The sequence below is a fragment of the Papio anubis genome, chromosome 2 (genome assembly GCF_008728515.1).
Source record: "Papio anubis isolate 15944 chromosome 2, Panubis1.0, whole genome shotgun sequence".
NCBI classification, from domain to species: domain Eukaryota; kingdom Metazoa; phylum Chordata; class Mammalia; order Primates; family Cercopithecidae; genus Papio; species Papio anubis.
This window is the reverse complement of record NC_044977.1, coordinates 103,185,455-103,197,525: the sequence shown is the minus strand read 5'-3', so window position 1 is coordinate 103,197,525 and position 12,071 is coordinate 103,185,455. Positions and strand designations below refer to the sequence as shown.

The 12,071-nt window shown below is 44.4% G+C and overlaps 1 protein-coding gene across 1 annotated transcript in view; it reads left to right on the top strand.

Annotated features, from left to right (window-relative positions):
• Positions 1–12,071, top strand: part of ITGA9 (integrin subunit alpha 9) — a 390,243-nt gene that overhangs the window by 72,232 nt on the left and 305,940 nt on the right. Inside the window, exons 10-13 of the mRNA XM_021934572.2 lie at positions 1,123–1,228; positions 2,871–2,965; positions 7,909–7,999; positions 10,434–10,479. Coding sequence (XP_021790264.2) covers positions 1,123–1,228; positions 2,871–2,965; positions 7,909–7,999; positions 10,434–10,479 — 338 coding nt within the window. The remainder of the gene's footprint in view (positions 1–1,122; positions 1,229–2,870; positions 2,966–7,908; positions 8,000–10,433; positions 10,480–12,071) is intronic.

Genomic DNA, 12,071 nt, shown 5'->3' with positions numbered 1-12,071 from the left:
TGTGGACAAATGGCTTGAAATTGGTGGCCCAATTTCCTCATCTGTGAAGTGAGAGGCATCATAAGATTTTCCTTATGGAGTCATTGTGTGATTTGAATGAGGAGCTGGCTGTACAGTGCCTGGTACATAGAAGGAATCAGTTGCTGGTGTTCCTCTCCTCTTCCCCACGACACTGAAAGAAAGAAATTAATGCATATTTGTGTTTTGGGGTGGAGGTTTCATTCACCCAAGAAATCATCTCACCTTGACTGTTTTTAAGTTGTAAATTGTGTTTATAGTGAGAAAGAAGACTTGGTCATGGTAAAAGCCAGACACTCGCAGGATGGCCTGTGGGATATAGTGGGCCCAGACTGCCTCTGCACTGGGGAATGCATAAATCTTCTCATGCCCCAAGACATCAGATTGCATTGTATCACTCTGGTATTCATGTGTCAGTGATTTGGGGTGAGAGTGGGTATGACTTTTTCCCCCAAAGTCAGATGACTTTTCCTGCCTTTGTACATCATTGACCCCCGCCCCTGTTGGTTAGTATTTTCTCAGGAAATTCATACCTGAGCCACGCATGAATAACAGGCACAGTGACGTCTGCCACCACAGCCACCCCCTGGCCAAGAATGACTGGGTGCTTGGATTTTCTGAACCACGACTCCCTCTATCAAGATAACTCATACATGCACTTTGCAAAACAGCTTTATAAACTTGTACCAAAAGACACAGGAAACAAAAAATAGAAAAATGTGTACCCTTTTAAAACAACATTGGGGAAAAATTGCTATACCTTAAGGATGCGGAGAGCACAGGGGGGACAGGTGGGTAGGGAGGTTTGCTTGTGTGTAGAGCATTAGGACAAGGGGGAGTGTAGTCATTGGCTACCGTGACATTCTCCTTCCCTCAAAAATGCATCTCAGGCTATGGAAGACCATCCTGCTAAGCAGGTAAAAGGGACTCATTTTGCCAGCAGGAGAGAGAAATTTGGGTTCCTGTAATTCTGCCCAGGTGTTTCCTGTCGATGAGCGTGCTCTAGCAGGGCAGCATTCAAGCTCTGGTTTTTTATTGATTTTTATTGTTTGTTCTGTTTGTTTTTGTTTTGTTTTCCATTTTCTCCTCCATCCTGTTTCCCAGGGAGCCCTCGAGGAGCAGCTGGCTCTGACTGGGGATGGCGCCTACAATGCGCACTTTGGAGAAAGCATTGCCAGCCTGGACGATCTGGATGACGATGGGTTCCCAGGTGAGTGAGTGTTCCCGGTGCGTGGAGCCCCTCCAGGTGCAGCACGCTGCTCTGCTTCAGAGGGTCAGCCTGCCCGCTGACTGTCCATCTCTAGTGGCGTGCTCCTGGGTCTACTGGCCCACTCCAAAGGCCCATCAATGTGCGGTAGGGAGAGAGGACACATTTAGAGGTGCTCTCCGTGTAGACACGCAGGGCCGAGCTTCCAGCCCACTGGAGTTTTGTCTCTGCGTAACCCCTTCTCACTAGCTCAGTGTTCTTTGTTGTTTGCAGTGGAAACAAACCTTGGGGCTGGTTCATTTGGGACTTCTTATGGCAGAGAAGTTTGAACAGCTTCATCCTGCCATCAACTCTCCTTGCTTCCGAGCCTTTGATGCTCCATGATGCTCTACCACGTTGATGGGGAAATGAGTGAGGAGAGAATTAGAAACCCAGACATCTTCTGCCTGATTATAGCAGCAGCTGGGTTGCCTTTTGAGAGTGCACGTGTGTGTGTGTGTGTGTGTGTGTGTGTGTCTTGGGAGGCGTGGAGGCATATGTACCTAATGTTTAGGTCTGTTTGGACAGCAGTATTCCTCACAGCCTCTTGGCCTCTCTCTCTGGCTTGTTTGAGCCTCTTCGCCTCCCTGCATACACAGCATAAGGACATCGGGAGGCGGAACAGCCATGTCACCAGGGTATATGGTGGTGGAGGTGGGGCTACCCTTGCCCAGGCCAGCCATCCAGACGTCTTTGATACCTCCTAACACTGGCTACAGAGGGCTTCATTTTCCTCCCCCTTGGCCTCACTTCTGCAGACACATGACTTTGTTAGAAGCAAGGAAATAAAGTTAGGAAGATCTAGGCTTTGTTCTAGGAGTTGCCAGTTTGTGAGAGTAATGTTGTTTTTTTGTGTGTGAAGTGAATGCCCTCTGTACATTTCCTTTATCCAGGAATGGATTTATTATCAAATAATAATAAGGAATAGTCCTTTATCCAGGACCTCAGATTTTCTCAGTTACGCAATAGCCATTGTCTATGGAATTCTCCCTGACGGAAATTAGGGCAGGTAGTTTAGATTTGCATTTCTTTTATTGGATGGGTCAGTGGTTTTTCTTATGAGCGTAAGGTAGAAACTTTTTTGGAACTAAACTCTTCTCGGTCAGCTTCTATAGTTTTCACTGTAATTTTCCTAGTGGTGAGATCGTATTGAGATGGAGTCTCACTCTGTTGCCCAGGCTAGAGTCCAGTGGCATAATCTCAGCTCACTGCAACCTCTGCCTCCCGGGTTCAAGTGATTGTCTTGCCTTAGCTGCCAGAGTAGCTGAGACTACAGGCGTGTGCCACCACGCCCAGCTAATTTTTATATTTTTAGTAGAGATGGAGTTTCACCATGTTGGCCAGGCTAGTCTTGAACTCTTGACTTCAGACGACCTGCCTGCCTCGGCCTCCCAAAGTGCTGGGATTATAGGCATGAGCCACCACACCCGGCCTTTTTTTTTTTTTTTTTTCCTACTAACGGATCATGTGCCTAAATTAATGCTTGACCATCAACAACTAATAATTTCTGGTATCCAGGGACTCAGACATGATAACCAGAATTAGGGAAGCTGCACTTATATTGTTAATGTGGCTTTTTAACCCATAGCTGTTTTTCTACCCTCAGATGTGGCCATTGGTGCACCCAAGGAGGACGACTTCGCAGGGGCGGTCTATATCTATCACGGTGATGCCAGTGGGATAGTCCCGCAGTACTCAATGGTAATTGGTGTGAGAGTGATATGGCAACTATTCATACATTCATTCAACAAACATGTTTGGAACCTTCGTTATGCACCATGCCCTGGAGGTACAAAGAAAAACGTTTTTCTTGCCTTGGCCTTCCTACCCTTTTGTGAAAGATACAATTAATATTGCTTATTAAATACTAAAAAAAAAAAAAAATTCTTAGAATCCCAAGTTTGCTCACACTCAGGGATGCATTTTTCCTAAAGAAGATAATTTTCAACTCTTACTCAGAGTTAGAGCCATTTATTTAAGAAAAAATGCTCATCATCACTCGCCATCAGAGAAATGCAAATCAAAACCACGATGAGATACCATCTCACACCAGTTAGAATGGCAATCATTACAAAGTCAGGAAACAACAGGTGCTGGAGAGGATGTGGAGAAATAGGAACACTTTTACACTGTTGATGGGATTGTAAACTAGTTCAACCATTGTGGAAAACAGTGTGGCGATTCCTCAAGGATCTAGAACTAGAAATACCATTTGACCCAGCCATCCCACTACTGGGGATATACCCAAAGGATTATAAGTCATGCTGCTATAAAGACACATGCACACGTATGTTTATTGCGGCACTATTCACAATAGCAAAGACTTGGAATCAACCCAAATGTCCATCAGTGACAGACTGGATTAAGAAGATGTGGCACATATACACCATGGAATACTATGCAGCCATAAAAAAGGATGAGTTCGTGTCCTTTGCAGGGACATGGATGCAGCTGGAGACCATCATTCTCAGCAAACTATCGCAAGAACAGAAAACCAAATACTGCATGTTCTCACTCATAGGTGGGAATTGAACAATGAGATCACTTGGACACAGGAAGGGGAACATCACACACCGGGTCCTATTGTGGGGAGGGGGTAGGAGGGAGGGATAGCATTAGGAGATATACCTAATGTAAATGATGAGTTAATGGGTGCAGCACACCAACATGGCACATGTATACATATGTAACAAACCTGCACCCTAGAACTTAAAGTATAATAATAAAAAAAAAAAGAAATGAAAGAAAAAAAAAAAGAAAGAAAGGAAAGGAAGCTTTCTCTTTTTGGTGACTACTTTGTCAACCGTCTATGCTAAGGCAAAGGGATATATTTTAATATATATCTAGAAGGACAATGGTCCATGGTGGAGGGGCCTGAAACTGATCACAGGCTGTCATCCCAGCTGGCCTCAAAACCAGGAGCCAGTTAGGACTCTGCCCTTGTGCCCTATACTTGGGAACATGGAAGTGGTGAGTTCTGTTTTTTGCCGTATCAGCTTGGTGTTCAATCTTGCTGATGGTGTCAAGCCCAGCCCATGGGAAAAAAGGAAGTCATGCTCTCAGCAGAAGCATTGTCAGGACATTTGTGGATGTCTGCATGTGGAGTGGCACCGGCTCTGGTCTTTTCCCAGTGGGTCAGAGACAGAAGAGAACACACACTGAGAAATTTCTAATCAACAAATATTTATTTATTGAACACTTATTACATGCTAACTACTTCCTACTCATATGTATATATTTGTATTTTAATTTTAAGAGGCAGCATGTAAATGCAAGTACAACTTCTACATGAATAATTGTCCTGTGGCAGATAGAGATAAACTAGTTAAGGGTGGAGGGTTGGTTGGTTGTCACTGGTGCCTCAGATCCCCTGTCTGCTGGCCTCCTGCTGAGCTCAGTGCCTCACTTGCAGGAGACAGGGCTTTGGGAGGCACTGGGAAGAGGAGGGACTGTTTTTTGGGTGCCTACTCTGCCCTTTCTTTACCCTTAATCCTCACAGTAGCCATATAAGATGGGTCCGTTTATTATCCACCATTTATCCATGAGGTGACTACGCCCCAAGGAGGTTATTTAACTTGCCCAAGGTCATAAGTGGCAGTATGGCCACGGAATCTTTGCCAGTCTGATGCCTGAAACTTGTATCGTAACCACCATCCTCAACTCCACATTGTAGAAAGGAACACTCAGAAACTCAGTAGGAAAACTTACGAATATGGAAACTATTTTGCCATGAGGCGTACATTCTCTGAGGGGCATTTATCTAACCAGACCATCCTCTTTTCATTAGAAATACATAACAGGGGATTAATAAACTTTGGTGATTCCGCCTACAAGGCAGGAGGAAGAGAGCTTTAGGCACAGTTTGGGGGCCACATCTGAGTCACAAGAGCTGCCCTAGGCTGGGGCGTTGATGCTCTTCCCAGTGTGACAAGCTAAAAGTCACCCAAGGAGCCCCGTGCTCGGGCAGCGGTCAGGGTCATTCTCCACGCATCCTCCGGGAAGCTTGTTTTCCTGGACCTCAGAAGCTAATCACACAGTGAGGCAACCTGTGAGAGACCCTGGCTTCCCCTCCTCTGGGGCCCTCCAGTGTTTTGTTTGGTTGCTGGGTGGAATCCCTGTAGAGAACCACAGTATAACTCTTGTGGTTAGCATGGAGTGTCTTTAGTAGGAAGCAGGGATAGCAGCTGGACCAGCCTGCCTTTGTCAGCATGCAGGCTGGCTCCTTTGCTTTGACAAAGAGAAGTGGTTTGGGACTTTTAAGAAAAAAAAAAGAAAGAAGCAACTATGATTATACTTTTCCAAGCTGCTAATATGTGTATGATAAGGGCAGTGATTTAAAAGGAAAAAACAAAACCTTTTAATGGCAGATTCTTGCAGGCCCAGGTCCTGGACAGAGCAGGCATTGTGTGGGTGAACTAGAGGAAGGAATCAGAAACAACTCTGGGCAATGGAATCACTTTGCTTTGGCCCAGATTGGTATTATTTCTGCTGGGTAAATTGTGAGATCAGGGCCCACACTTCTTCCACATTGCTCTTTAACTCTCTCTCTTGAGTTTACCACGGAGAGTGTTGATTTTAAGATCCTTGTGTGCCTTTCCCAATGCAAGAGCCCTCTGGGCATATGGCGGCTCCTGTGATCCTTCTCTTGCTGGAAGGGACACTGCATAGAAACCTGGTCAAGCGGAGGTTTCCAGGGCTCCTGGTTTTCATTTAGGGTTATTAGCACTGGGCAGACTTATCTTCTTGGCTTTATAGCATAATGGCCTGCAGATGTCTGTGGGATAACTTAAGCCTGCATCACCACCCCCAGATGGACCACCCCTTCACTCTCCCCCTCGTCCCAGCCACAGCATACCTTAGAAATGTAGATCCAGGGGCAGGCTGCTGCTAGAGTTCTTGGACTTCAGAGCTGAGAGGGTCTGCTTCAAAATGTGGCTTTTAAGAAATGCACAGACACACATGCATGTTTGTTTAGACAGAGCCATGTGGGATGTAGGGTTCTCTTCAGTGTTTCCTACAGTGTTCTGATTTGTACTTTGGTGCTTGCACATTTCCTGTTGGATGGCTTAACCGAGGATGGCAAGCAGCCTTCTCTGATCACTTCTAGGAGGGTAATTTGCAGTTATCAGCTGCTGGGGGTCAGGGGGCATCCTTCGTGCCTCCATCTGTAGATCCTGTGGAAAGTACCCCCTCCCTGCTTTCGTGACTTCTCTGCAGGATGACTCAGGAAAGAGAAGGATAAGGAAAGAAAGTCAAAGGGAGCCCCTAGATAGCTGGTAAACCTGGTTCTGTTGCACTTTGAAAACAAAGCATTTCTCTTGTCCTCCACAGTGAGGGCATCAGGAAGTAAGCCTCCCCTGGGAACCATGCAGATAAAGGCAGAAAGAGTAGGTCAGATCCCAGAAGATGGGACTTTTCTGATTCAAGAAGTTCAGTATCTTTGTGAGGAACTGCGCCACATGAATGTTGATGCGCAGCTTCAGTTTGACAAAGGCAGTTTGTACAATAAATATTGCTGAATCAGTGCTGCCTGTGTGGATGTGTGATGAACTTAGTGATGAATAAAAAGTAGGCACAGCCAGGAGTAGTGGCTGTAATCCCAGTTCCTTGGGAAGTTGAGGCAGGAACATTGTTCAAGACTTGGGGTTTGAGACCAGCTTGGGCAACATGGCAAGACCCCGTCTGACAAAAAAGTAAAACAGCTGGGTATATTGGAGCATGCCTATAGTCTCAGCTACTTGGAAGGCTGAGGCGGGAGGATCACTTACACCCAGGGGTTTGAGGCCGCAGTGGGCTGTGATTGTGCCATTGCATTCTAGCCTGGGCAACAGAGCAAGACTCTATCTCTTAAAAAAAAAAGAGAGAAAGAAAGTTTCGTTTTTAAAAAACATATAAAGTAAGCATAGATGCTAGCATGTCCCATGGTGAAGTTGCGAACTCCAGTTGGTTGAGGGGGCTGTTTTCTAGAGGGGAGGGCATCTTCTTCAGCCGAGTTGTTTTGACTTCCTACAGTTTAAGAAGGTTCAGGACCATGGAGTTCTAGATTTACTGGGTAAAACTGTTCACTCCTGTCTGTGAAGCTCCAGAATCTATAGATCTTCTGGTTGGCTGGACAGAGAGGTAGTTTCCACATGGCCATCTTTTCCAGCTAGACACGTTAATTACCTGTCTGTCTAGGGAAAGACTCTGTAATGTGTGCCTCTTAGGAGGAGAGTGTTAAATATTTAGTACATATTTGGGAAGAAAGATAGAAGCTAAATATGTTCTTAGAATTTCAGCCAGCTACACCTGTGTAAAAACAAACAGAACCTCCATTAGAAATGGAAGTTAAACTGTATCCATTTTGAACTTCAGCATGTCAAAACATTATCATGGTAGTCTAGGTGGATTTTTTTCATTAGCACAGAACTTAGAAAGAAAATTAAATGATGACATTTGGCCAAGGCAAGTAATAATAAAGGAGTGTGTGGTCTTCAACTGTCTGCTAAAGACTTGCTGATCACATTCGGATTACTCTTTTTTTTTTTTTTTCTTTCAACAACTTTAAGACCGAGTGTCAAGGGAAGCTGGAATAAAGCAGTCACAGTTCTTATTTGTGACAGTGGTCTTTTCCTGTGACTCCATTTCCCTATTATCTGTTTCAGAAACTGTCTGGGAGGAAGATAAATCCAGTGCTCCGGATGTTTGGTCAGTCCATATCGGGAGGCATTGATATGGATGGAAATGGCTATCCTGGTAAGCTGTTTTTCTTTGAAGGCATGTGAGATAAATGAAGATAAATGCATGAAGTAGAATAATTTTCTGTCTGGTTAGCAATCATCACATCCATTTAGAATTACGACAATTCACACGATAGAATAGGGTGTTTTGCCTGGTGTTCAATTTTAAGGTGAAAATAATGTTGACATTTATTTTGGGGTTTTAAAATGATCTACTCTGAAGGGCTTAGCACCAGGAGGGTGGATTTTTATAGTGGTTTCTGTGGCGGTGATTCTAATGACGAAAAATCGCACTGGCCACATCTAAAATGGTGAATAGTGAAACCTCATGTTTTCCTTTGTATTTAACCACATTTAAAGGCTTCTTACTCTGGGCAGGAAAAGGAGCAGCATCCCCCACCCCCCACATGCCCCCACCCCCCGCCCCTACTCTTGAAAGAAAATGGTGGAGAAAGATTTGGAGTGAAAAGAAAACCATGTCCTCTTGTGTGTGGACAAAGGAGACCTTCACCATTCAAGGCTGGCTGGCTTGACTTTAGGGTTAATTAATGCCTGTGGTGGTTGTGGCTAACTGCATAAAAATACATGATTTCCAACCCAATCCCAAGTGATATCTGGCCTAGGTCAAATTGCCTGGGTGGTGGAGTAGTGGTTCTTCAGGTGTGTTTCAAGATGGAGTGGGGTCAGGTGAGGAAACAACAGTAAGAATTTGAAAAAAATCCAGAATGGTCATGGAATTCAGGAAACATTTCTGTAAATTTTGTAGTCATCTTGCTTTTGAGAAATATTTCTTTCCACTAAAATTTAAGAAAACTAACGCAGTCTTGTATGAGGACACCACTTTGTGTACTTTTGTACAGATAGGAGTTTTGGAAATTCCTCAAGACTGCAGAGCCGGGAGGAAGTGTGGGAATAGAAAGAAGTCAGTGTTGACAAAGCTTTTGTCCCAAGAAAGACCCTCCTGGGCCTTTGTAAGTTTGAGAAAACAGTTCTTGTTCTGGGCAATTTGTGGCCATCCTCAAATAATACCTTATATGGGTTTAGCATTTAATATGTACAAAATGCTTCCACATGCAATATGCATCTCACAGTGACCCCAGCGGATAAGGAGGATAGGGTGTTTTCCCCGCTTTATAGACAAGGATGCTGAGACTCATTGTCAGGGGCTGCCCAGAGCCTGCAGTGCACGGGGATCCACCCTTCCCAGTGGTTCAGCTGCTTTTCTGCAAATGTGAGGTGAGCAAGTTGTTCACAGTTCACAATGGATCTGAATTTCTGATCTTGTGTTTTTCATAAGGGAAACTGACAGATTCGTCAGGTTCTTTTATTTTTAAACATATAGCTAATTTAAAAAGACTATTGAAGAACAAAATTGATAAATACACCCAAGTGGAGAAATTTTAGGAACACTATAATTCGTGGATTTGCCATTTGTTTTTCCTTAATGAGGCCATCATATAGATGCTCAATGCATTTAGTGATGTGCAGATTCGGACCCTCTTGGACTCAGATACTTGGTTCTGTGAAGTAGTAGTGGGAACCCCACGGCCAGGGATTTATATTGCCGGGTTGGAGTGGTAGGGAGAAAGGCATACAACCACTGGAAGAGTAAGTACTTCCTAAATTAAAGTTATTTAGGAATAAACATTACTGGTTAAACCAGGGTCTTGTTTATAGCTTACCAAGTATTTTCATGAATTTACTGACTTAAATATCTGATTTCATATATTTAGTAAATATTTACTATAAATCTAGTGAGTACTTAATGAATATTATATAATGACTAATAAATATTTTCTGATTTAAATGTAATGAAATATTATCAGCCTTTGAAGAAGGCCGTGGGGATAATTATCTTCATTTTACAGACAGGGATACCATGAGATTCTCAGGTCACATAGAGTGAGGGTTGGAGGGTGACGATTCCGTGTTCTTCAGAACCTAGAGAATTTTCCAAGAGTCACTGAATTCTAGGTATGTCTTTCTCTAATTCACTGATGTCAAAAGAAGTATAAGCCATATGTGTAGTCTAAAATATTCCCGTAATTACATAAAATGATAAAAAGGTGAAGTTAATTTTATTAATTGTTTTAGCCCGATATAGCCAACATATTATCATTTCAACATATAATCAATATGAAAGTTATGAGTGAGGTAGTTAATGGTTTTCTGTACTAGGTCTTTGAAATGTGGTGTGTATTTTACACTCACAGCACCTCTCGACTGAGACCAGCCACATTTCAAGGCCCCAGTAGCCTGCGTAGGGATTGGCTGCTGCATGGGAGAGTGTGGCTTCCATTCTTACAAGATCATTGTATAGCCCAGAAGGTGGCCGTCAGAGGGCTCTCTGGCCTCAAGGCTGGGCCTCCGTCCTTGTGAGCTCATTCCCAGGGAGCTGTTGGGTGTGGGCTTCAGCAAGTTTCTGAACGCTGTAAACTTCTCATTTTCAGATGTCACTGTTGGAGCCTTCATGTCCGACAGCGTGGTTCTCCTCAGGTGAGAGGCCTCACTCTTGCTCCTTGAATTGTGCTGTTCAGGGTGAGGGATGGAGCCATTCGCCATTCATGGGCTCTTTCCTCTGTCCTGTTCCTTGTAGGCTGGAGGTGCTTAGTAAGTTGAAATGCTACCTTATTTTCTCATTCTAATTATTCTCTATCCCAGAGTTTCTATCTGTGGCCTTGAATGGCTTGCAGGTATGAGATGATAGCATCCTGGGAGCTTCTAGGTAGGGGTTGGGGTAGCCTAACTCTCTTAAGCCCTAAAGCTATTTGCCTTTGGCTAAGAACCTTCCATAATGTGCCATACAAATATTTTATTATTTCCTGCGGGTGCTGGGAAGCACTGTTCGTTTTATCTCTTCATCTGTACACCCTGCATTCTTACCTCCAGTCAGTCCACAACACCCTGGGGACCGGGAGCCTCCTGCCCGTTAGACAGCACGTCATTCCCTGTTGGCAGCAGAGGTGAAGGACATGAGCTGAGGCCCAGAGCTTGCTGAGGCCCGTGCAGTCTGGATCTCTCCTACAAAGGCCAGTGGGCCGCCGCCACCACCCGTGAACCCTCTCCAAATATTTCTAGCTGTATGAGTCAGAGGAGGCAGAATTACACTTTGGAGTGAGAGCCAATTCTTAGGTTTTGTTAATAACCTGATGGCAGAACTTTCTAAAATAGACTAGTAGGATCTCAGAGCTGGAAGGGATCCCAGAGGCCATGTAGTTCCATACCCCAGATCCTTCTTATTCAGCAGTACCTTCTGCTGGTCTCCACTGCAGGGCCACATAGCCTCTTGTTCTGAGTGAGATGCCTCACGAGTGGGAGCCCAGTTACTTCTAAGGGAACCCGCTTGCCCCAGGAACATTAAATCTTGAATTATTAAAGAGGCAGAAGAGCCTTGAGGTTGAATGTGAACTCAGGGGCCAGGTGGCCAGGTTCCAGCCCTGACTCCGCCCTTACTAGGTGAGTTTCCTGGGCAAGTGCGCTGACCTTTCTGTTTCAGGATTCTCCTCTGTTGGCCAGGACAGCAATACAGATGCTCCTTGACTTAGGATGGGGTTATTTCCAGATAAACCCATTCAAAGTCAAAACACGGTATTTTCAACTTAGGACGGGTTTGTCCAGATGTAGCCTCATGGTAAGTCAAGGAGTGTGCTGCATTCCTATGGCTTTCGCACCCTTGTGAAGTCGAAAAATCGTAAGTTGAACCATCATAAGTCAGGGACCACCTGCAGTATGTGTAAAATGTTCAGAACAGTGCCTGGTTTAACTGCTTAATAAATCTTAGCAAGTTTGATGTAAATTGGGTTAAATTTGCCTCCCTAAAATTCTGCTTCTCGGTCTTGTGTCTTTTACATAGCAGCCCTTTAGTATCTGAAGGGGGCAATTGTGTCCCCCAAGTGGTGACTTCACTAAGATAAGGCCTCCTTGGTTCCTGTAATTATTTCCCATGTGACTGGATTTTCACTTTCTTTATCAGCCCTTCCTCTGGATAAAACAGCTTTTGTGGCTTCAAATGATTGAGGTTAGATTTGTGAAGCTGGTTGCTCTAGTTAGTGCTTTCATGATGTCGTCTTTGCTCTCTTCACTATCCT